Genomic DNA, 25,038 nt, shown 5'->3' with positions numbered 1-25,038 from the left:
TGTTATTATAAGTCAAGCTGCACAAAAACCTTACTTTTAGACTTCTGTGCATGTGTACATATATAGCTATACCATAAATTGCTGGAAGTCAAATTAGTGGACCTAAATGTAAATGCATGCTTTATTTCAATAGCTATTGAGAAAGGAGAGCCCACAGAGATGGGCACTCATACACACATGCACCCCCCCCACACACCACTGGGTTGTATTCCAGACCTACTAATTCTGAATTTCAGGACGCACTATATTAAAATATGTACAGTTTAAAAAATAATTTTGAAGTACAGAGAAGGTTGAGAATAAGTTTTAGAATTTATTCTTTGATGAAAAGATGTTAAATCATATTAGTTTTTTTTTCTGACAGCTATATTGCACTGTTGATTCACAGTAAGATTACTATCAACTAAAATCTCTTGGCTTTTTGGAAGGTAAATTTTTGCTAAGTCATAACTCTTCCATTCTCTATTTTGCAACTTGTTTCATAGTGCCCAATATAGTTTAGTATTTATACCTATTACATTTCATCTGGATACTGAGATTTAGTCCACATTCTAGAATATCCAGATTCTTCATGACTAGACTCTTTCAGCTAATATATGCCCTTTATTCTCTTATTTTTAACTGAAAATTTTAAGAATATTATTTTATAGTCTTATCCAAATCATTAGGGGAGCACTGGAATGAACTAAACCAAGAACAGATCACTGCAGCCCACCAGCACAGAGCTCACCCCTGGTTAGCGACTATACACTAATCAGCCATTTCAGGACTTTTTTTTTTCATGAGCTACAACTCAAATTAATTATACTGTAACTTTTTTCCATGTTGTCAAAAAGAAGACACACCATGTTAGGAAAAGTATCATAAAAGGTGTTGCCAAAAACCTTGCTGCCCTTTATAAATATAGAATGATTTATCATTCTAGAAACCATCATTCATTTATATGCGGCTTATATATGCTGCATCTCTGCTAGGTACAGAGGCTACAAGTAGTGAAAAGACTAAATCATTGCCTTCATGAACTTTATGTTTGAGGGTGGAAAATGTACAATGAAAGTAATAAAATAATATAAAATATAATTTCAGGTTGTGATAGAGACTCTAAAAGAAATAAATATGGTGACATAATGGGGTATACGCTGGAGGAGTAACTTAGGGAGATTGATCACTGAAAAGATGATATTTGAGCTGGGGCGCCTGGGTGGCACAGCGGTTGAGCGTCTGCCTTCGGCTCAGGGCGTGATCCCGGCGTTCCGGGATCGAGCCCCACATCGGGCTCCTCTGCTATGAGCCTGCTTCTTCCTCTCCCACTCCCCCTGCTTGTGTTCCCTCTCTCGCTGGCTGTCTCTCTCTCTGTCAAATAAATAAATAAAATCTTTAAAAAAAAAAAAGATGATATTTGAGCTGAGTCCTTACAAAATGAACATAACAGAAGCTGGCCATATGGGCAAAAAAGCACTGGGAAATTATCATGTGCAAACTCCCTCAGATGGGAAGGAATAGGAATGTACTGTATTCTAGAAACAGAAAGGCCAATATGCAGAGACCTAATGAATGAAAAGGGAAATAATTCAGGGTGGGGCTGGAAGTCAGGCATTAGAAAATTTATATAAGTCTGAATAAGACATAAAATATGTTTGAATTTTACTGTAAAAGCTAAGAAAAGCAATTGCTATTATAAACATCTTTAAAATTTACTTTGGCTTTTAGATAGAAAGTAGGTTAAAGAGATATAAATGTAAGCATGGAAACCATATAAAATGTTTCTGTGGTCCAAGACAGAGATGATGGTAGTATAGGCTGAGATGCTGACAGATAAGCTGGAGAAAAGAATATAGATTCAAGATAAATATTTTGGGTGAAATTGATAGGACTAGTTAATGGATTCAATAGGAAAAACAGCCATTAGATATCATTAAGATATAAACTTCACAAGAACAAGGATTTTCGTCTGTTTGTTTTCTTTACTATTTACCCTCCAGATACCTAAACAATACCTACCACATAGCACATGTTCAATAAATATTTACTGAATGAAGAAAGGCAAACTTCCAGGTTTTTCCCCAGAGCAACCAGGCAAATAGCCATGTCATTAACTAAAATCAGTAAGACTGAAGAAGTAGCAGAATGAGATAGGAATCGAACAATCAGGAGTTCCATTTCGGCTAAAGTTTTAGATGTCTTCTAGATGTCAAAGAGCAAATGTCAAGACTATATTATATCTAAGTGTGTTCTGTAGGGGAGAGATCTGGCCTAGAGAGAAAATTTTAGAAGCCAACAGCATGTAGTCATGGAAGATACTGTAATAAATAATAAAAATCTAAAGAGCCCCTGAAGGACATTTAAAATAAAGATTGATTATGGAGATACATAAAACATTTAAAATAACATTTACAAATAAAATATTTATTAATGAAAAGATTCAATATCTTAAAGAGCCATTATTCCTGAAATAATCTAAAAATCAAAGACATTTTAACAATTTCAATAAAAAGTTTAATGTACTTTCATGGAACTTGATAAGTTGATCCTAAAAGTTATATGGACAAGCAAAAAGTAAGAAGAGCAATAAACAAACAAACAAAAAACCACCACCAATAACAACAAAAAAACCCGAGGTGAGCCAATTTGCCTAGAGATATCAGATTTAGTATAAAACCAAAATTAAGACACGGCAATACTGGTGCAAGTATAAAAAAATAGACCAGTGGAACAGAACAGAGAGCCCAGAAGCTTTTATACTTTGAAATGTATTTCAATTTACCTATCAACCTATATTTACATATGGAATACTAGTAAATAAATTATACATTTGAAAAATATGTATTATACATTTATAATGCATTATATAAAACATGTAGATGTATTCATGTGTTACAAATATGGATAGTATATAACATGTGTATACAAATATATATAAAACAATAGAAATTTTTTAAAAAGTGTGTGCATGTGTGTGAAACAATGATAGCATTTTACACTAATTGGGAAAGGATCAACTATTTAACACATGATGGTGGCCCAATGGTTAGCACTGTTAAAAAAAAAAAAAAAATCCCTACCTCAGGTTAGCCATAAAAATCAGTTTTAGATGAAGTAAAGATCTAAATGTTAAATAATGATACTTCAGCCTTTTTTAAAAGAAAATGTGAAACTATATAACATTTTTGTTAGGAGAATTTCTTAACGAGGCACAAACCAACAAATCATTATACAGGGTAGATGCCCAATAAATATCTATCAAAGGAATTAAAAGATGGATCATTAAAGTTCCTAAAACCTTCAATGATCAAAGTATTATTTTAAAAGTTAAAAGAAAAGCTATAGTCAACAGAAGGTATTGTTAACCAACCTGAGCAATGTAATAACAACAACAAAAGACAACCTAACTAAAAGTAGCAAAGGATTTTGGCAATTTACGGAATTAGAAAACCAAATGGTTAAAAAACATTTGAAAAATGTTCCCTTTAGTAATCAGAAAATTATAAATTAAAACCAATGAGATATATTTACTACTCTTCCGATTCAAAAGACATTTTAAAAGCATCAAATCCAATCCACAGTACAGAGAAATGCGAACTCTCCTGACTGCGGAGGGGAGTATAAATGATTCAACCACTTCAGGGACCCCAGTGCAGTATTTCGGTTGCTTGTGAGATCTCACAGAAAACTGACATCAGTTGTGAGATCTCAGTTGCAGGTCCTCTGGACTCGACTTCTCCAGCCAGTTTTTACTTGTTAATCCACATTAAGTCCAAAGGAGGAGTCTCCCTTACTGTTTCCTCAATATTCTTAGAGATGAAATTATTGGCAAGGCAAATCAAGAATTTAACACATACACCACTTTTAGAAAGATGAGAATCTCAGCAGATATCCAGAGACTTGAAGTCTCTAATCATTGCTATATTTCACATCCTTACAACATTTGTGACCTTTATGAGGAAGTAACTATCCATATTTTCTCTTGATTATTCTAAGACAAGGTATTTAAGTTTGTCCTTAGGTGTATACTGATTTACGGTTCAAGACACTATCCTAGAAATAATTCCCTAAAGATATGTTGCTTTTCAGATAACAAACAAACAAAAACTTCTGAATTGCAGACAAGAAAAAATGTCTTGGCTTTTTTCAAACTCATGTCTTCTTTGAATAAAAGAGGGGAAAAGAAGTCATTCCTTTCATATTCTGAGATTTCAAAATTAATAAGACTAAAAATAAAATTGTTGGACAAAGCCCTGTTTTGATTTCACACTGTACCTTTCTCTCACAAAATTCTGATATGGTCCCTTAGGGAATGTTACAAGAACCAGGTGCTAAGTAAAGAAAAAACTTCTGCTTAGTAAAGAATAAACCCTGACCTTAGGACAAGTCATCTTTTGTGCTTAAAATAAATATCTTAAAATATTTTCATATATATAAAGCTCCAGAGTATTAAATATAATTTTTACAGTTAGTTTAATGAAAGAGACAGCAACTTAATTATCGTACCTGTGGACACAAGGTTTCCAGGTGACTGGCCGCAATTTTGACAATTTTAATTCCATCTTCATTTGTTGACATAGAACAAGCAAGATTTGCCACCTTAAATACAATCCAAAATAATGGAAAGTATTTCAGATTACTAAGGAAATGCAGAAACATTTGTTATCCTAAATAACTTAGAGCATGTACATATTCATTGAAAAATCTCAGTGATAAACAACAGCATTCTCATAAATGTCACTGCTATCTGTTTTATGGAAGGACTCAGAGAATCTATTAAAACAATTAACAACAAAGGACTCTAGAAAATTCTTTAAAACAAAAAGGAAGACAGATGAGTGAATCACTCAACCCTATCCAGTCTCTTGGTATCAACATCTAACCCATAATAAGATGCTAACTATTATGGTTTCCTATAGGACTGGGGGAGAAAAAAAAAAAAAAAAAACAGTTTATCTTTGGATTGAATGCTAATAGGTTCTTGGAATCTCATCGATTATAATTTTTTTATGTTTGTAATTGTTTTATTTTTTTTCATTCCCCAACAGTCTACCATGCATACTTAAATTGCATTAAGCATGACTATATCTTTACTCATGTTTTATTCAGCATCAAATATATTACAAAGCTAGACAAATACAAGATAATTAAATTCTTCTTCCTGTTCTTGCTTTTCTACTACAACTTCATGGGCACTGTTTGACATTTCAGCAATTTGATTCAAGCATTAGTAACACCTAAATTCCTTTATATATTACTCCTTTTGAAACTTGCACTGCTTTCCAGTGAAATGGGTGCTCTCTTAAATAGTCACCTTAATGTCCATTACCTAAGCCCAATATTTACAAATACTTTCTTTATACCATGAAAGAGCCATGAGGAAGAGCATGGGATTCCTTCCTCTTCCTTTGACCCTCACTCTTATTCAACGTTGTTCTTGCTAGCAGGTGAATGTGTCCAGTGGCAATGTTTCCTCTGATCTACAAGTTATGTCACTGTCTTCATCACTGCAAGGAAATAGCTTTTCCATCATTTTCTTAACCTTTCTAATGTCTCTGTTGGTTATTATATGCTTCAACACATTGCAGATTTTACTACACAAATCCAAAATACATCCAGTTGCAGAAAACCACACAGCTGCAGACAATGGAAGCAAACACAAATATATCCTTGGATCACAATTGTAGAGTACCACAAAATGTAACTTAAGTGGATTTATAGTCTGCTTTTTTATAGCATTACTTTTAATATGTGAACAGTGAAACAATTCCATGATTTGCATTTACATATAATGAAATAAAAGCCATACATTATTTAGCTGTGGAAGGGCATTGTTCACTTTATTAATGTATATGAAAATGGCTTACTTGAAAAGGGCTTTTGTTGGCTTGAAGGTCACAATGCTTCAACTTTCATATCTGACATACAATTAGCACATCTGTGAATTATTTGAAAAGGGCAGTAGTTTCCACACCCCCTCCCACCTCCAAGTTCCACTCACAGAAAGTACGATTCAGCAATCTAATCACTTTGACATGTCTTCTAATAATTTGCACGGCACTGAAGAAAATCTCTATCTGTAAATATGAGCACTGTTTCTTTTAAGTAAAATTTTAATAATTAGAAATTATTGGCTCAATCTTTTGTTCAAACCAGATGAATGCTGGTTAATCCAAAGTTTAAAAAATTACAAAAACATGCCCCAAATACTCTTTTCTTTATTTTTTAATGGATCATCTTTCGCTTTTTTTCCCTTTTAAAAACAGATATTCTTCTACTGGACATTTGCTGGATACCATGTTTATTGTAGGCCAGTTCAGTGACTAACATAATGTGGAAATCATCCTAATCACAAAAGTTCTGTTTATATGAGTAGACTCAAATTTTACAAAACTCTCAATTGAATATACAGCACAGCTAAAAGTTTTCTACTCAGTTAATGATCATCCTAACACTTTGTCTTCCTTTAGTCAGACAGACTTGAAATTATCACTACCAGAACTGTTTTGTGTCAGATGAATTTTCTAAATAATCAAGTACTATTTTCCAGATTAACGCAAGTGGAGTTTTAGTGATGTTTTATGCAAACAAATTTGAATTTATGAAATAGCTAGTATTCTGTGACAAAATGAAAAAAAAAGTTAAGGGATAGAAATAAAATCTCTTTACATTTCTAATTTGAGTGACTTGTGACATATTTTCCAAAGCAACATCAATATGTGAATGAAAGCTAAATTTCTTCTAACAATATTCCTAAATTCTGTGTGGCTTTTTAGGAAGCCGGTTATGTTTCCGAGCACAGCATGAAGGCAACTCCCTACTAATCAAAGAAAGCAGCATGCAAATAAAATATTTTGTAAAATTGTTTGAGATATTTGGACATCTGACATCTTTGTATATCTAACTTTGACAACATTTCAAAGTCTGTGTAAAGCTTCATTATTCAAGAGATCCTTTTGGAAAGTTTCTGCCCACTAAGGGAAATTAGGACCTAGAAAGAGTTTAGAGACAAACAGTTCTTGAACCTAGAGACAAAACAGGCTTAAGCCTGATTTCCACAATTAATAAGCATTTGACAATGGGCAAAATGTTCGCTTCTCTAAGCTTATTTTGTAACCTGAAAAATGGGTATGATGATAATATCTGTGTCACTGGAGTGCTTTGATTAAATGAGATAGTGCGTGGAGAAGGCCTGGAGCCATCAGGTAGTCTTGACCATGTATGAATTTCCTTCTAGTTCATCTGTCTCTCTACCAGCGCAGGGTGGGAAAGAGCAGTTAGTCTCTTAAGAGGTTTTACAGAATTAAAACCTTAAGAGCCTAAAGAAATTTGACAAAACGTCTAATCTGAAAGTCACAAACTAAAGCATTTTCAAGACTCATGCAGAAAATACAAACATGGAATATTGATATAACTCAGTGGTTGGGCGGGTTGGTAGGTCTCCAGGCAAACGTGAGTGTGTATGCCCTCCCTAAAGGCATTAGAACTCATTAAAACAAGATGAAAAACAAACAATAACAACAACATTGCCTTGACCAAACTAACCGTCTATTGGCTTTAGTTCATAGGTCAGCAGTTTGTGAATTCTGATCCCATTCTCTAATCATCTATTGTACAGATAGGAAAACAAAATCAAACAAGGAGAAGAAACATACTCAAACCATCCAATGACAGAGACTATTAAGTAGAGCTATGTGTGTGCTCTTTTATGCCACCCTGAATTAAAAGTATTGACAAAAATTCCTGCATTGAAATAACTTTTTATTGATATTGTACTACATTCTTACCCAAGTCCATGAGATCAGTCTAAATTATCCTAAACAAACGGGAGCAAAGGCACTCAGGTAAATTCATAAGTTTGTTAAAAGAAAAAGCCCAGGACACAATATTCTTTCATTTTTATAAAAAATTAAACTGGGGCACCTGGGTGGCTAAATTGGTTGGGCATCTGACTCTTGACGTTGTCTCTGGTCATGATCTTGGGGTCGTGGGACTGAGCCCCATGTCAGACTCCATGTTTAGCAGGGAATCTGCTTGGGATTCTCTCCCTCTGTCCCTTCCCCTGCTCATGCTTTCTCTTTCTGTCAAATGAATAAATTTGGGAAAAAAATAAACTATATCATTGAAATCATCAATGATACTGTATCTAATAATTGCAAAAGATAAATTTAAAAATCTTTAAATGGCAACACGTCATGTTACCAAGAATGATTTTATTTATGTATTTTATATCGGTGCCTTTCACGTGACCCTCTCTCCTTCTCACCAGTCCTTCTGCCTCTAAGATGTGTGTCCATTCTAGACTTTTCAAACTTGACTAAATGTACTGCTCTATCTGGGTTGTTTAAAACAACAACAGCAACAACAACAACAACAACAACAACAACAAAAACTGTAGACAACAAAGCCTGGTCAGATGATTCCTAAACTAATTAACATTTGTTTCCATGTGGTTGGTGTTTTTTATCCTCTTCCTGGTTCCTAATTCAAGTTTTCTATACCAATTTTGTATGTTCCTGTCATCCTTTCTATTTGCTGAACTTTGGTTCTACCCTTTCACATGGCATAGAACATGGTACCCGAGATGTCTGGGTGGCTCAGTCAGTTAAGCACCTGACTTTTGGTTTTGGCCTAGGTCATGATTTCGAAGTTGTGGGATCAAGCCCTGTGTTGGGCATGCTCAGTGTGGAATCTGCTTCAGATTCGCCCTCCCTCTCTCATTCACTCTCTCTCTTTTTCAAGTAAATAAATAAAATCTTAAGAAACAAAACAAAACAAAACATGGCACCCTTCACTCCCTAAGCTATGGTCTTAAGTGAGAAATGAATCATTGAACATTATATCAAAACCTAATGATGTCATTGAATATTTATTAAAAACTAATGATGTACTATATGTTGGCTAATTGAATTTTAAATAAACAAACAAACAAACACTCTATTTTGGAATCTGGCCTTGTAGAACCCTGCCAGTTAGGCTAGTTCTGTCCCTCACTTTCCATCAAGGTCAGGGAGATGACCATGCTTGACCCAAAAAAATGACTCGCTAATGATAGAGCCAAGGACAGTTATAAAAAAAGATATTTGGGGATTTGAGGTATTCTCAATGACTTTTCAGTCAGTCTACCATGCTATCTGCTCAACTCTGCTTTTCATCATTGTTTTGTTCTGATCTTGTAAAGAGACTGTATTTTAAAAGTATTGAGTACCAGAGGGGCACCTGGGTGGCTCAGTCCATTAAGAATCTGACGTCAGCTCAGGTCATGATCCCAGGGTCCTGGGAACAAGCCCTGCAGCAGACTCCACATTCAGCGGGGAGTCTGCTTGTCCCTCTGCCCCTCCCTCTGCTTATGCTCACTCTCTCTCCTCTCTCTCTCAAATAAATAAAAATATTTTTTAAAAAGTATTGAATACCAGAGCATGATCTATTTCAACATTCTAATATCAAGTTTTATTTGAAATCCCAGCAGCACTAGTTGTCCTCTCTGTCATTTTAGATAACTGAAATGCTATTGTTGCTATGAACGAGCTCACTATTTGGACAGCTGTTCATCACACATCATTCAGGCTGTCACCATGGAATTCTCACACAGCTATTTACCTGTGATATGATTTCTCAAGAACATGAAGCAAACTTTGATGTTTGATGAGATTTCCATTGCCACACATTCATTGTTTATACATAGTTCACATAGTTAATTGTAGTATCATGTCACTGTGTATCCTAGCTCTCAGTGGGGGATAAAGGTCACTGTCTAATTTTCATTCACTTTTCTCTCTGACAGATGGTCATGCAACTCCTGTGTAAACACTTTCGAGACAGAGAAATTCAGAGACAGAATACTAGAGTTACTAGCTTATCAATGAATATAGGATGTGACTGTGTATGGAGAAAATATTCTTAGAAAGGTACCTAAGGCACCCATATTTATTAGGCTGCTAGAAGAGGATAATCCTACCATGAGTCTTAGAAAAGCAGGGATAGAGAAGGTTACCCACAATATTTTGATGCTATAGAGGCTGGAAGAAGAGAAAGTTTCAAGAAGGTGATCTCAATTATCAAATATTGACAGGTCAAGTAAGTAATCCCTGAAATTGTCCATTGATTTAGCCACACGGGCCATTCTTAGAATGCTGGAGTGGAATATTGATGGTCAAACCAGCCTATGTGGTCAGAGAACTGTGTAGGTGGTGTGGTAGTCTCATGTATCTTACAACTCAAAGCAGAGAACTAGAAACTACCTGGACAATATTCACTCCCCCATTCCCACATGTACTCATTTCTTTTTATTTCACCTCTCAAACATCTCCTGAATCATCTTCTTTTCTAGCTCCCTATCCTCATCATGCATAGTTCCTTTTCTCTCTGTTTCAGATATTAAACCAACTTTCAGTTATCCATACTTCCTTCTGCCACAGGATATTCACACACGCTATTTTCTTTAGCCTGGAATATGCTGCTCCTCCTTCTTAACTGTCACCCTTATACACCTTAGGCCTACTTTACTGCTATCCATCAGATCTCTGCTCCAAAGCAATTCCTTAAAGAGTTTTTCACCAATGTTCCATCTCCCATCCACCATGGAGACTTCCCCATACCCAAGTCAGGTTTTTCTTTCACAGCTTGAGTCTCAGTTTGTGATTATACATTCACTGAAGGGATAATTTGATTAGTGACCATCTCCTCTGCTTCTTAAGAGCAGGGTCCTTACCTGTGTTTGCCCAACGTTAGGCCCTCAGTTCCTAGGGCCTGATACATGATAGCCAAACAATAATAGATCTTCAGTGAATGAATAAATGCATAAATGCACAAATTAGCATGCTTAAGAATGTATCATTTCCAAGGACAGAATGCAAATGGAACATAGAGGAAGGAGACAGCAGTAGAAATTCAGGACAAGCAAAAAGGGGAATAAAATCTCCCTTTGAAATTCATTTTCAATATTCCACAAAGGCTTAGACACTGGACTTCAAAGAAAAGTAACACACTTTTCTTCTAGTCTGGTCACCATACTTAACAAAGCTTGGGGGGCAGTTTCTTTCAAGTTTTACTTTCACTTAAGATATCAAATTGGAAACAACTGAAGAGCTCCCAACTTAGCTTTTAATTTATTTATTTTTAATCAAGTAAAATAATTGTTCAAAGGGCCCAAGCTGGCCAAATGCTGATGAGTATGGCAGATGGAAAGAGGTATGATAACTGTCATCAACAAACCCAGGAGCTTTACTGTCTCCTGCAGAACATAATGTAATGCACGTTTTGTTTGCAGACAAGCCTCGCTCAGAGGCTTGGGACTGAGCCTGAGAAGTGTAGAAGGGGGTTTATGATCTCCCAATGTTGGCATCCAAGTGACTTCTGGCTAAACAAGCCAGCTTTTCTATCTCTCCTGGTGAAACAGTGCTTCCCTGATGCTCTTTGTAATAACAAGAAATAATATGAATTACAAGTTTTCTAAAGTATTTCACTAATAGAATTGTGCTACAGAAGTGCAGGGCAAGATGCAGGGGGACAATTTCAACCAAGTAACAAATATTGATTATTCACCTCTGGGAAGAATCCAAGGGAACTGCAAGGGAAATCAAAGAAAGTAGAAGCAAATCTCAGGAAATAGAATCTATTTGTGGTAACACATGAAAAAGAGAATAACTCTGTTTCTAAGTACAATAGGAAGTTAGAGGCAGTGGATCTCGTAGAAGAAAATGTAGTCAGCGTGTGTTAAGAAAACAAATTATTACCAAGGAACTTCATATTCTCTTGGACTTTGCATCTCAACCTACCTCCCAAGCTTTATGAATCTCACATTACACAATCCTGTCTCTGAATTACTTTAACTAGTGTTAACAATTTATCTGTCTGTCTTTGGTTATTCATCTGCAAGATGAGGAACAGATTAATTATTTGATTTGTAGGCCTCCTCCCATTTCAATAATTGCCTTTTAGTGATTATGTAACCTGATAATAAAATTAGATAGGAATCAAGGGGCAGAACTAACAGGCAATTTCTAAATAAAATATTAGCAACTTAAATCTAATTATGTGATAAAAGAATAACTATACAGCAAGACAATGTGGTTTACCCTAGGAATAAACAGTGGTTCATGATTGGGAAATCTAACTATAAAATGACTTGTTTTGCTATATTTCAACAGATTTCAACAAAGCATTTGATGACAGTTTTATGCCTATTCTTATTAAGGCAAAATAAAGCTAAATAAAGAAACAAAAAAATGTTAGTGAGCTATGACTATAAGGAATCATTCTTAACCTGAAACAAATTCCAGAAATTTACAGCAAATATCCTGCCCAAAAGTCAAGATTAAGATAAGCATTTCCACTATTACTGAAATTAATCAACATTTTATTCAAGGTTCTAGTCAATGTAAATGAACCTAAGAAATAACTGATAGCTGCAAATATTATACAGAGGGTGACAAAATTGCCTACCTAAAGAATGCAAGATAATTTTCTGAAAAGATGTTACCACTACTGAGTATTTAGTAACATGACTTAATGCAGGATGAATAATATGTATTACTTTTCTATACATCAGTGAGCATAAAATAAAATTTTAATAGCCCAATGTCTGTCATAGTAGCAACTAAAGTTATAAATTTCATGGTATATATACCTATTAAGAAATAGTACAACCATTGAATGTGTAGACTGCTTTGGGTAGCATAGATATTTCAACAATATTTGTTCTTCCAATCCATGAGCATGGAACGTTTTCCCATTTCTTTGTGTCTTCCTCAATTTCTTTCATGAGTATTCTTTAGTTTTTTGAGTACAGATCCTTTGCCTCTTTGGTTAGGTTTATTCCTAGGTATCTTATGGTTTGGGGTGCAATTGTAAATGGGATCGACTCCTTAATTTCTCTTTCTTCTATCTCATCGATGTATAGAAATGCAACTGATTTCTGTGCATCGATTTTATATCCTGCCATTTTACTGAATTCCTGTATGAGTTCTAGCAATTCTGGGGTGGAGTCTCAACTTTTTTCACAGAACTGGAGCAAATAATTCTGAAATTTGTATGGAACCAGAAAAGACCCCAAATAGCCAAAGGAATGTTGAAGAAGAAAACCAAAACTGGGGACATCACAATTCTGGACTTCAAGCTCTATTACAAAGCTGTAATAATCAAGATAGTATGGTACTGGCACAAAAACAGACACATAGATCAATGGAACAGAATAGAGAACTCAGAAATGGACTCTCAACTCTATGGTCAACTAATCTTCGACAACAGGAAAGAATATCCGATGGAAAAAAGACAGTCTCAACAAATGGTGTTGGGAACATTGGACAGCCACATGCAGAAGAATGAAACTGGACTATTTCCTTACACCATACACAAAAACAGACTCAAAATGGATGAATGACCTAAATGTGAGACAGGAATCCATCAAAATCCTTGAGAAGAACATAGGCAGCAACCTCTTTGACCTCGGCCACAGGAACTTCTGGCTAGACACATTGCCAAAGGCAAGGGAAGCAAGGGCAAAAATGAACTATTGGGACATCATCAAGATAAAAAGCTTTTGCACAGCAAAGGAAACAGCTGACAAAACCAAAAGACAACCAACAAGATGGAAAAAGATATTTGCAAATGACATATCAGATAAAGGGCTAGTATTCAAAATCTATAAGAACTTACCAAACTCAACACCCAAAGAACAAATTAATCCAGTCAAGAAATGGGCAGAAGACATGAACAGATTTCTCCAAAGAAGACATCCAAATAGCCAACATACACATGAAAAAGTGTTCAACATCACTTGGCATCAGGGAAATACAAATCAAAACCACAATGAGATACCACTCACACCAGTCAGAATGGCTAAAATTAATAAATAAGGAAATGACAGATGTTGGTGAGGATGCAGAGAAAGGGGAACCCTCCTACACTGTTGGTGGGAACGCAAGCTGGTACAGCCACTCTGGAAAACAGTATGAAGATTCCTCAAAAAGTTGAAAATAGAGCTACTCTACAACCCAGCAATTACACTACTGGGTACCCCAAAGATACAAATGCAGTGATCCAAAGGGGCACCTGCACCCCAATGTTTATAGCAGCAATGTCCACAATATCGAAACTATGGAAAGGGCCCAGATGTCCATCAACAGATGAATAGATAAAGATGTGGTAAATATATATACACAATGGAATATTATGCACCATCAAAAACGAAATCTTGTCATTTGCAATGACATGGATGAAACTAGAGGGTAGTATGCTAAGCAAAATAAGTCAATCAGAGAAGGACAATTACCATATGATCTCAATGATATGTGGAATTTAAGAAACAAGGCAGAGGACCATAAGGGAAGACAGGAAAAAAATGAAACAAGACAAAAACAGAGAGGGAGACAAACCATAAGAAACTCTTAATCTCTTAATCATAGGTAACAAACTGAGGATTGTTGGAGGGGAGGAGGGTGGAGGGATGGGATAACTGGGTGATGGACATTGGGGAGGGTATGTGCTGTAATGGGCACTGGGTATTATATAAGACTAATGAATCACAGACCTGTTCCCCTGAAACAAATACATTTATATGTTACTTAATTGAATTTAAATTAAAAAAAGAGAAAAGAAATAGTACAACCATATCATATACATGCTTATGTGCATATCATGGAATGCATATGTGTATATATATTAAATTTTACTTAATGAAATAAAAGAACAACTGGATAAATGGGGAGAAATATATTCCTGAATGAGAATGCTCAATATTGTAAAAATAAAATGTCAACTCATTTCCTATATTTGTCTATTAATTTAATAGTTCTAAATGGAACTTAGCTTAATTTTAATGTACATCTGGAAGAATATGTGAAAGACTAGCAAAGATGATTTACAAAAAAGAATAATGGGAAGTATAGTAAGTGAGTAATTAAAACCCTTGGAAATTTAATGACTTTCGAAGTGATGGGAAAAAATAATGGTGATGGCCCAATTGGCTACTACTTGGAGAGAGGGTGGGGGAATTCAATGTACATAAAAAGACTGGCATATATGACTGCATAAAAATTTTTGAAATTTCAAAATAATGAAAACTTACAAAGTCAAAATGCAAAAGATGAACAAAAGTACTTGGTATAGTATAACCCAAACAAGATTAGTATCCTGAAAGCATAAATAATTCTTAAACATCAAGAAGGAAAAAGGGCATTAAGAAATGGACAAAATATTTAAACAGACACTTAACATATGAAATACAATAAATACATCAAAAGATTCCCAATGCACCTTTTTATCTATTAAGCAGGAAATACAACAAAAACAAGAAAGTGACATTTTTCCTTGTCATATTAGCACTAATTAAAAAATTTTATATTTTACAGTATTGCTGAAGGTATAGGGAAGTAATTAGAGGGTAAATGGCCAACTTTCCAGATAGCCATACAGCCTCACCTATGAAAATTTAAAATTTGCAAAAGTGCAGAAATTTAATTTAATGTAATCTGTCCTTCAGAAATACTTGCATATGTGAACAAACATACAGCCACAGGAAGGTTCATTGCAACTTTACTTGAAAAGTGAAAAGGAATCTAAATATTTATCAAGGGAGCATAAATTAAATCTTGTAATACTATGATTCTGTAAAAAAAGGAAAAGAACCCTTTCTGCTAACATAAAATATCTCAAATATATAATTTAAGTAAAAAATATTATAGAATATATGTAAAAAGTATTCCTATTTAAATAAAACTATGTATTATAATTATGCATAAATGCAAAATATAAAGTCTACAGTGATAAACCCCAACTATTAACAAGAGTTATATATGGGAAAAGAAGTGGGATTGCTATAGCCATAAAGAGAATCACTCTATTTGAAATTCATGCTTCTATAGTGCCTGAATTTTTTCCAAGTATCTTTTTTTCACTACATATTTATCTAATTAAAAACAAAAAGGATGATTGATGAAATAATTCTATATGTATTGAATTGGAAACATGCCATTGACAAGGAAAACAGAATGTCTAACATGAACTCATTTATTAAAGATGATGAGTCTGTGTGTGTGGGTGTGTGTATGAAAGTGTGATATCTAAAATGTTGTTCACCAAAATGGTAATTGTGGTTACCTCTGAGAAGTAAGACTCAAGATAACTTCAACTTTCATTCTTCACGCTTTTAAAAATTTATAGGGCAACCCTCTCAGGTCCCCTCCCTCCTCAGGAGCTTTGGACTATTACTCCATTATCTTTCAATAAACCTTGCTTTGCTGCCCACCAAAAAAATTTTATATATATATATGTGTATATATATATATATATATATATACACACACATATATATAATTTAGATATATATAAATATATCTCTAATATATAATTATATATTTATATTTATATTTTGAGTTTTTGTAATGAGAATGAATCATTTTTATAAGCAAAAATCAAATAAATTTCATTTTGAACAAAATATAAAATTTCTCTACCTATATAGGAACTTTTAATATCAATCAAGAGGATCATATTAATCATGACACTTATTGCAAAATCTAAGAATCCAAAACCATTTAAAAGTAGATTTTCCAGAAAATACACATATATAATGACTTAAGTGCTACTAGATAGAAAATAGTGTTTATTGTTTCGGATGCTGGTATATTGAAATGATGATTCACAAATATGGATGATTATTCAAATGGGAGAACCAGGCACTGGTTTTATCTCATGTTTATTTAATATAATGGCAAATATTAAATGAATAAAAGCTCATTGCAAATGACAAATTCAGACCACCCAAAAATGACCTTAACTACAAATAAAAATTCCATTTGTTTGGAATGCTAAAGGTATTCTATGCATGGCGTGTGTGTGTGTGTGTGTGTGTGTGTGTGCGTGTGTGTGTGTCTGTGTGTTTGTTAGTCTGTTTGCAGCAGATTCAAGGTGATGCTTCTAGTGATCAAGGGATTATAAAATAGTGCAAAGTTTTTTTCTTATTTTATCCACATCTTCCAATTCTATGCAAATTTGCATTCAAACTTCTTGTTCCCTCCAATGAGTCATTAAAGATGAAAATAATCATTTGTCTAAGTGGACATATGCCAATGTTATTCTAAAAAACAAGCACTAATATGTTGTGTCAGTATGTGTCATCACAAAGGAAATGAATGAGATGAAAACACACACACACACAAACACATGCACACACACAGGACTTAAACAGTTTTGACTGTTGGAGTGCTACTTCTAATAAATTATCTGAAGTATGTTCCAGAGCCTAAATTGAGGTCTGCAATGTATACTGCTCTGAGGGTCCCATTTTACCAAACACATTTCTCATCTTTTATTTTGGAACAATGTATAACTGTATACAAATACACACACACCATATGGATATACAATGTAAATTATAATGGTAAAACCAGCTAGACAGTTCCCTCAAGGTCCCTCTCTGAATTAAGCCATTATTCACCTCAGAATCATTACCCAAAGGATAAAAGTATGTGCCACCTGTCAAGTAAATGTAATATAATAAACAGCATCGAATAAAATCGATTTAACTACCAAAGAGACAACGCAAGTCTAAACTATAAATTAAAGACAAGATCAAGTGTTGTTTCCTGAACTGGTGATATACTTTGTTGTCTGCTGAGGGTCAAGCATAAATATGAAGCATGCAGGTCTAATAAGTCCTTATTAATAGGATCAGTGTGTAAAGGGCAGATGTCAAAAAGTACCATAATTGGCCTTCACTATCATTGAAATTGACATCAAATTTCAAAGCGATTTTATGACCAGTGACCTGACATCTCAAGTGGCAGAAAGAGAACTGATTTTCTTAAAGACAGAATGTGCTAAAGCCAATATAAAGTTTCAGTTACTTTAATTCCGAACCACCATTTTTTGTACATATCACTCTATTCAAATGTCATCATGGAAACTGAAGTTGTCATACACTGCAAAATTAATTGAATCATATTGTATAAACTTTGCAGATATGGATGAGGTGGCCATGACCACCTGATTCCCTAACTAATCAAGACATCCACACCTAGATACATTCCTTACTTTCATGAAAGAATGAGTCTCTTAGTAGAGTGGCAGTTGGCAATCAATCTTCTGACAGCTTTTATTTTGGAAGATATCAGAACAATAACTTATGCAACTTGTAGGTATCTGTTTACGACAAAAGTTAAATTCTAACTTTGAAGGAAATAGGCAAATAAGCTTAAATTACTAGAATTACAATCTTGTAGAAAGACTCTTATCTTTCAGTATAAATGACCCATAGTGAGTAAGACAAATTGAAAGAACACAGTATGTGTAAGGCAGTGTGTGTGTACATGTGTTTGGAGGAGAGGGAGTGGGGTAAGCATGACTGCATATGTGTGTTTGAAGGCCCCAACAAAATATGCAAATCAGTATACTACTATTAAACACTATGGTTTCCATATCCCCTTATCCTTGGGCTCCCCAAATCCTGTGAGGGCTCTGTAGATGGGTTTTGGATTTAAATTACATAATAACGGGGTGCCTGGGTGGCTCAGTTGATAAGCATCTGCCTTTGGCTTAGGTCATGATCTCAGGGTGCTGGGACTGAGCCTGGGTTGGGCCCCCTGCTCAGGGAGGAGTCTGCTTCCCTCTCTCTCCCTCCCCTTACCCCTCCCCACCACTCATGATTTCCCTCTCTCTCTCAAATAAATAAATAAAATCTTTAAAAAATAAATTACATAATAAATAGTGAAGTGTAGCTAAACAATGTGATATAGGAGGAAAAGAAAATCAAAGATTTAGGTCCCTCTAAGTTTGGCAAGCAAATGAGCCATTTTACGTTTGATCTTAGCTACTCCCGCTACCTCTATAGCACACTGAAATGCTGAGTCCATAATGTGAGTACTGGCTGTCATTAGAGGACATGATAATGATAAAACATTTGCCGTTCAATCCTAGCAGTATTTCTTGATATTGCTAATGGTTCCGAATAGCTCTAGAAGGGAGGAAGGAAATGGAAGAGTGAGAGACCTTGTTTTACCAAATTTCCTTAATTATAGCAAACCAATATATTAATTCTATTGGCACAAGGTTGAACTGTGAAATCCTGACAACAGAAATCATCTCATCCCTCTTTATAGTTCTCAACTTTTCAAGCAATGGTGCTCATAAAGTCTGTGTCAAACTTAATGTATTTAAGCCAACACTGCAATTAAAAAATTTTCACACTGTCTTCTCTATGAAGGTTATTATGAATGTATTTACAGAGGACTAAAGACAACAATAACCTTCCACAAATATTTATTATGTATGTATCAGACCTATTTTAGACACTAAAGGAAGAACGGAAGATGGGAAAAAAAATAGTTCCCAAGCTTCAAAAAATCAAAGATTTAGACGTAAAAACACAAAACAAGATACTAAATAAGTAAAACACTAATTGCTGACGGGCATCAGAGTAAAGAAATAGTGCAATGAAGCCTTAAAAAGTCTAGGTGAACTATTTTAAAGAATCTTAAAGAATGATAGTTTCTATGTGTCAAATGAATTGTTTTTAAATTATGAATGCAATTATGTTATTCAAAGATACATGGTAAGAGGAAACATAATAGTTCTCATAAATCCCAGTATCAGAAGACGTCTGGATAATAAAAATCAGAAATTTCTGAATAAAATAAAAAGTGATATTCAATAAATAGTGAATGTTCTAATGAAAACAAATATTACTCCAAAAAATCTTAAAGTTAAATTTTATGTGGTTACATTTCTATCTTTACGACAACAGTGCTTATGTATTTCGTTGGTTTCGATTCTCATCTCCAGTAATGCGAAACTTGAATCAAATTCGAGAAAGCAGCGCTGCACTGAAGGTAGACCCATGCACATCAGCTACATGGCTCACATGGCCGCACGAGCCAGGGCTGGATCCTCACCAGCACCGCTTCAAATTCTTGAATCGTAGCTGCAGGAGGTGGAGGGCACTTCGCATCATCTCGTCCAGTTCTTGACCCTGCTTCAGGAAGCTGGCTTGCTTGCACTGCACCTGGAGCCTTTCAAAATGTTGTCAGGCTCAGCGTCTGAAGAAAGAAATCCCACAGTGCTCTGGCCTTACTCAGTGTGTGTTTTATTCCAGAAGTCAGGAGATAGGTTACTTTCTTTCCAGGCTCTTGGGGGCAGAAGGTGGGCTTTCTCACCTATGAGATGGTAACCTTTATGAGTGCCTCCCTCCTGGACTAAAAGGAGAGTACAAAGTGCCCTGGATGCTTAGCAACAAGAAACAGAGAATGCCAAATAAAAGTCCAGTCCATTTTTCACTGCTGCTGTTAGAGTCCTACTTCACCTTCAGCCTCTGACTACTGTGGATTCCTCCTGCCGCAGGCTGCGCAGCTTTGGAAAACACACCCACACCTTGTATCTCTCTCCTGTTGATTAATTAACACTAATAGGCAGCTGTCCTCCCTGCATAAAGCCACAGCCATCACTGAATTACTTGAGGGCTAATTATGCTGTTTGTCCAGACTCAGAGTTTCTCTTCCTTCCAGCAGCCTACCCTTTGGACCCTTACTGCTCATTATCACCTCCACTGGTAGAGGAACAAGACAAGACTGTCACCTGTGCCACTTCTTATATTTCCAAGAAAAAGCTGAAATCTAGGTAATGCCACTGTAGGCTTCCTCTGCAGAGGTTTTTAGCTCAGCAAAATCCCTCTTGTAACCTTTGTTCGTAATTTCTCCCTAAATGCTGAATTATAGTATTAAGAACTAGAAATCTTTCCCACACATGACTTTTAAACTTGCTTTTCAGACACCTTTAAGGGTCACTATCAACTCAAATTCAATTCTTTACCTCCTCTCTCCCAGCACATTCTATTCAACCTGTTTTTTTTTTTTTCATTTGGATAGATTTTTCCCTTCTTCCTCCAACAATGGACTTCGAAATCTATTGCTTTCTTTTCCCATAAGCAGACTAATGCCAGTCCCTCCTCTCTTCCTCCATTCATTTTCCACACCTCGTTCTCCTTTTTCAATGCTCATCCAATTGTCTTCTCTCTTCTTAAGCTAAACACCTCATTCTCCACATAATCAATGTACTGCCACCATCACCGCTGGCCCTTTCTGGAACCTCCAGGCACCACGGTGCAGCTATCTTTATTGGTTTCTGGGCTCTGAACTATCATTTTTTCCTCCTCACTCCTTAATCTTTTCATGATTTTGTTCCCCTCTCACCAATTCTTCCATCTTCCAGATTCTAAGTTTCCCTCACACTTTTCCTCTCATTCTTCCCTTTTCCACTCCCCTGTCTCTAGGGTAAGTGAAACATAATATATGAACAATATGGGATGTCTTCGCTTTGTACTTTAAAGATATCACATTTATCTGCTTTCTCTCTTGGTGAATAATTCATTTCCTGTTGTTTTGCTAATAGAATCTGTAAGCCAGGGGCGCGTTTTACAGCTATGTTTAGTAAACTGAATAGTAGAATATTTTGTCATAATGCAATAAGTGTACCAGAAGTCACTCGTTTGGGAGTTATGAAGTCCTGAGGGGCAAGACTCAAATGCTGTGGTGGATTAGTTAAACCATAGAACAAGCAATTATAATTGCTTATCCAGTTAAATATTATAAGTTACAGTGAGTGTTTAAGCTAGTGTTGAAAAAAAATTTTTATTATTTTAAGACTTGCATCCTAGTGACTGTCACTACTTTTCTGTATTATGTTCAGTTAGCCAACTTACAGTACATCATTAGTTTCTGATGTAGTGTTCACTATTTTTTTAAGTAGGTCCAGTAAAATAACTCCAATTTATCTTCACTCTGTTAATAGATACAGGTGAAATGGAGGTTTCTCTATGAAAATATGAAGCAGTATGATTTAAAAAAAAAGAAACGGCAGTATGGATATTGGGATCCAGACTGAACTCTTTCTGCTTCCTTTTATATTTTACCTACAGCATTTGCCATGCAGATAACTAACCACAGAGTCTCACTGTCAAGCTACGGTTGTGTCCTCAAATGCATCAGGTTAGTGGTAACACATCATATTTTTCTCTTAGAGTGTTACCCAATTATATAGATTCAACTCCTTCTAACTCTCCACTCTTTCAAAATCTCCAGGAAAAAAAAAAGTTTGAAGCATCTATTTAGAAGTCGCTGTGTACACACTCTGTTTTAGGAGTTCATAACTAGTTTAAGAAGATATAATCTGGAACCAGAAACATTCTAATACTGTGCGTCACTTTATGGTTAAATAAGTATGTATGTGAAAGTAAAAATGACCCTAGTAAATTTGCCAAGTCAGATTTTCTACTTCATATGTGTCACTTTTAATTTATCACTGTAATCATGTAAAACTCCTGGGTAATTAAAAGAAAGATTTATTTCCTACAATGTCTATCACACTATAGATGAACTCTTTACATACACGCGCATATGCACACACACACACGTTTATTTTAAATATTCAAAAATTTAATGATTTTAAAATAATGTGTTCAGTGTAAAATTTTTGTGAAACATAGTTAAATTAAAAACAGTAAACACATTGTCAGTGTGGAAAAGTCGGTTTACTCAAGGCATTGTCTCAACTCCTCTTTTCTTGTGCCTTTCCTACCACTCTAGGGCATATTGTGGAGTTCTAACCAGATCCTTTCTTCAGAATCGATGCACTCAATAATCTGCTACTGACCACACATGGCTTAGTCCCTCACTAGAGACTGCCCTTGGCTGTAGGAAACTACCTTCCCCAAGGCAATGCCCCTTCCAGTGGGCAGTCATAATCAATCACAGTCGGAACTACTACTGTGAAGGCTTAGCCTCCTTGCCTCAATTTGTGACAATTCTCAAAGGCCATCTGAATTCCAGAACCTCTAATAAATCAGGTGAGGTTTCAGTTGCAATCACATTGTAAGCTAGTTTCTTCCTCTATCCAGTCCTCCCTTCCTCCCTTCCTTACAGGTGTATCTCCCAGGATCATAGCCCAATAAACTTTCTGCATGCAATTTTCTGTATCACAGTCTGTTTTCAGGGGGAACTAATTTAAGAAAACTAAAATACCTAGTAAACAAAATACTTTTTCTGTCTTCCCTGTTGTTCAGCTTGGCCATGTGCCAATGAGACTAGGCACAATTCCCCAGAGGAAAAATGTTTCCTCCATTCATAACCAAGATTCACTAGGATACGTTCCTTTCACATTTTCCCATTGTCCTCCTCCCTATCCCACTCACTATATAGACAAGCTACCTGAAAGTCTGAAATATCAAAGCTAAAATAGCAAGCATACAAAAACACCTCAGACTCTTGAAAACATCATTAGACAGATGGACTTATGCCAGCAATCATCACCCCTAAACTTTTGGATAAGCAGGGGAAAAAACTTTCTTTTTAAAGTCGATTGTTACTTGCAGCCAAATGCAATTCCTAAATGATACAATCAAGGAATCTGTCTAGAAACGTATGTATAAGTGTAGTTAAGTGTTATTTACAACAAAGAAATGTAACAGTTTTGTAAGTGGTAAATTTTGGTTTATCCTTAGGAAAGAAAATTATAGTCATTAGAATAATTCTTTTGAATGCTGATTTAATGTTGTTGAGAAATACTCAAGGCCATATTAAATTTAATAACATAAATCCATTACACACACACACACACACACACATATTTTTGATGAAGCCACCAATCTCGTGAAGTTTCCTTATGGAAAAATTAAATTGCCTGCCATGGCATATTGTATTTTCTAAAGACAGCCAACATTAATATAATACATCTCATTTCATATGCTCCTCTAAAAATGAGTCTTACATTCCTTCCATTGAGAGGTGGAGTCTGTGTTCCCTTAACTTGAATCTGGGCAAGGGCTCCCAACTCCTTCTAACCCACAGAAAACAAAAGGGGTAATAAATGTTGTTGTTTTAAGTCACTACATTTTAGGATGGTTTGTTAGTACCATTAGGTAAGATGAACGCCTATAGATTATCTTAGTTATTATCTGATCTCTTAAAATAGAGTTTAAAAAAAAGAAAAACTTGAAAATTCCAGGAAAATTTATAGTTCATTTGAAACATTTAATAAGTGCTCATTGCTCTTTTCAACTGTGATGAAAAATGAGAAAAATACCTTAAAATTAGTTTGCTGGGTGTGGAATCCAGGACCCTCACCCTAGGATTGTTAAAGAATCTTAGTAGTTAATACCGCTTCTGACAAAACAGTAATGGTCAGCATTTTTGTCTCTTTGTTAAAAGCGCTTCAAAATGTGTGCCAAAGATAGTATTTCTTCTAACCGGTAGGCTTCTCATTCTTTGTAGGGACTCCGTAAACAAAGGAAAACTACAGCAGAGCACATTTGAGTTTATGATTACTGTAAATACTGTAAAAATGCCAATTCTAGGCTAACACTTGAAAATAAAGAACTTACTTGAGCCTTTTGCCTCCTTTTGTGAAAAAGTGCCTTGGCAGGTAAATGGGCAACAGATATCGCACACTTCAATGTCATGATATGCAGACAAAATGCAAAAAAGATCAAGAAGGCAGCTTACTTCTAGATTTTTTGGGGGGTCGGGTTCATCTTTCCCCTAACTTTTCATGTGTAAATTAAACTACTACAGTTGTCAGGTAATGATAATTGAAATTCTCATTTCCTTTGAAAAGTCTCCAGTAAAAGTGGCAATATTTCTTTAAATCACACACACATATACCCTGAAATAAAATATTGCACTCCCTCCACCCAGAAAATATGACTAAGTCATTTAAGCAATATTGAATCTCTTCACAGAAAATCAGCAGGTCAGGTAGAAAATTACTCACCCTACACACTGGTTGTGCAGAATGTTGCAGGGTCTGAATTTCTGCCAACAGTGTTGGCATTGGCATATCTCCACTTTTCAATTTGCTACAATGCACTTAACCTACCACTGTTATTCAGTGTACTGTAACTGTAATACAAGAGCCTGTGTGTTCACCTGAGCTCAACTATTCCCTTGGCTAGAAATATTTCCAAACAGGGTGATAAATACAAATGCCTGCCATTTTCAAAAGTACATATAATAAACATTCCTGAAATACTTTGAAAGCCTACAGTTAACTATAAGCTTTGGTATACAAGGA

At 35.2% G+C, this 25,038-nt stretch overlaps 1 protein-coding gene across 10 annotated transcripts in view; it reads right to left on the bottom strand.

Annotated features, from left to right (window-relative positions):
- Window positions 1-25,038, bottom strand: part of CTNNA3 (catenin alpha 3) — a 1,640,794-nt gene that overhangs the window by 590,698 nt on the left and 1,025,058 nt on the right. For all 10 annotated transcript variants that reach the window (XM_026504310.4, XM_048218672.2, XM_048218678.1 and 7 more), the window contains one exon: window positions 4,489-4,581. In XM_026504310.4, coding sequence (XP_026360095.1) covers window positions 4,489-4,581 — 93 coding nt within the window. The remainder of the gene's footprint in view (window positions 1-4,488; window positions 4,582-25,038) is intronic.

Source organism: Ursus arctos, unplaced genomic scaffold (assembly GCF_023065955.2).
Source record: "Ursus arctos isolate Adak ecotype North America unplaced genomic scaffold, UrsArc2.0 scaffold_7, whole genome shotgun sequence".
NCBI lineage: Eukaryota > Metazoa > Chordata > Mammalia > Carnivora > Ursidae > Ursus > Ursus arctos.
Note: the sequence above shows the minus strand (reverse complement) of the source record. Positions and strands in the feature narration are given on the sequence as shown.